The sequence below is a fragment of the Habropoda laboriosa genome, unplaced genomic scaffold (genome assembly GCF_001263275.1).
Source record: "Habropoda laboriosa isolate 0110345459 unplaced genomic scaffold, ASM126327v1 scaffold15, whole genome shotgun sequence".
Lineage (NCBI taxonomy): Eukaryota > Metazoa > Arthropoda > Insecta > Hymenoptera > Apidae > Habropoda > Habropoda laboriosa.
The window spans coordinates 2,543,208-2,544,593 of record NW_017100141.1 but is presented as its reverse complement, the minus strand read 5'-3'; the positions used below and the strand labels follow the sequence as shown (position 1 = coordinate 2,544,593).

The 1,386-nt window shown below is 42.2% G+C and overlaps 1 protein-coding gene across 1 annotated transcript in view; it reads right to left on the bottom strand.

Annotated features, from left to right (window-relative positions):
- Positions 1-45: 45 nt before the first annotated feature.
- LOC108570825 (serine/threonine-protein kinase NLK) overlaps positions 46-1,386 on the bottom strand; it is a 102,798-nt gene continuing 101,457 nt past the window's right edge. The window contains exon 11 of the mRNA XM_017932747.1: positions 46-1,231. Coding sequence (XP_017788236.1) covers positions 1,177-1,231 — 55 coding nt within the window. The 3' untranslated portion in view covers positions 46-1,176. The remainder of the gene's footprint in view (positions 1,232-1,386) is intronic.

The following is a 1,386-nucleotide window of genomic DNA, read 5'->3' as shown; positions in this document are numbered from 1 at the left end:
TATGCTGATCGACAGGAACAAAAGGGGCCTATGATCGATTTTACAGATCACATTTGATCCATTTTACAACACGCACGCACACACACACGGCTCTCTGGCAAGCTCCCTCTCTCTCACTCTCCTCCATCGACGATCTCTCTCGAGATGCTTTCTCCACTCGAGAAAACCGACGCTTCTCTCTCTCTCTCTCTCTCTTTCTCTCGTTGTTCCGCTTCAGCAGGTACAATGTAAACTGGAGTACTCGCAGGGTACTCTGTAACGCTTCGATCACGCCGGTGGAGGAACCGTGGTTTAAGTATAATACAGAATAGTTAGTTAGTTACAAGTTATATTCGTTTATCAATCATGGCCACCTTTCACCCCTGATTTTTTTCTGTTTTCTAATCGATCGTTACAAACATGCCACAGCGTGTTTCTTACGAGTATGTGTATTATCGTGTGTGTGTTTCATTGTGTGTGTACATATACATACGATAGAAGCGTGTAAAATCTAAAAAAAGAAAAGAAAATAAAAGAAGACTGGCCCGTCTTTTCGACTCTCCCTTACAAACTACGTGTACGTTCTCCTCCGCTCTTCTTCTTCATCTTCTTCGTCGTCTCCTCTTGTTCTTCCTCGAAAAGTAGAATCCCTCGAAACTGATCCTTCCATCCGCAATCTTCTTCCCCTCTTCATATCCTTCACGTCTTCTCGTGGCGTCTCTCTCTCTTTTCCTATCTGTCGTCTTTCTCTCTCTCTCTCTGCGTGTGCATGTGTGCATGTTTATATTCTTCTCCCTAGGCTCTCCCTCTCTCTCTCTCTCTCTCTCTCATATGTATACAGCGGTATGTATAATATATATTTATAGATATCTATATACATACACGTGTCTATGTATATATATATCAGCTAGTCGAAAATTGAGGCTTCAGTGCTCGGCAGTCTATTGTCTCTCTTGGCTCTTCATCATCATCATCATCTTCTTCGTCCTTTTCCTCCGAATTCGCTATCCTTCGTGCTTGTCCCGGTTCCAAGGCGGCGTTCTCTATTCCATTCCAGCCTGTACACATCCCACTTCCGTCGTCTTTTCTCATCCGTTTCACACTCTTCTTCAGGCTGTCGATTATTCCACCGTGCGATTTCTTCGCGTGAAGCGAATACTCGTCGTCCGTCGTGTTCGCGATTTCGGAGGAGACATTTTATTCCCATTGGTGAGGAGAGGGTGGCAATTCCGAGGGATGAGCCACCGTGGAGCTGCAAGTCGTACGAACAGATCATTAGTGCTTGCCATTTTAGGGAAAATTTTTATTTTTTTTTTTTTTACTTTTTTTCGTTCGTTTCTTTTTTTCTTTATTTTACTTTTTTTTTTTTTTTTTTTTTTTTTTTTTTTGCCCTTTTTTTTTTTGTTT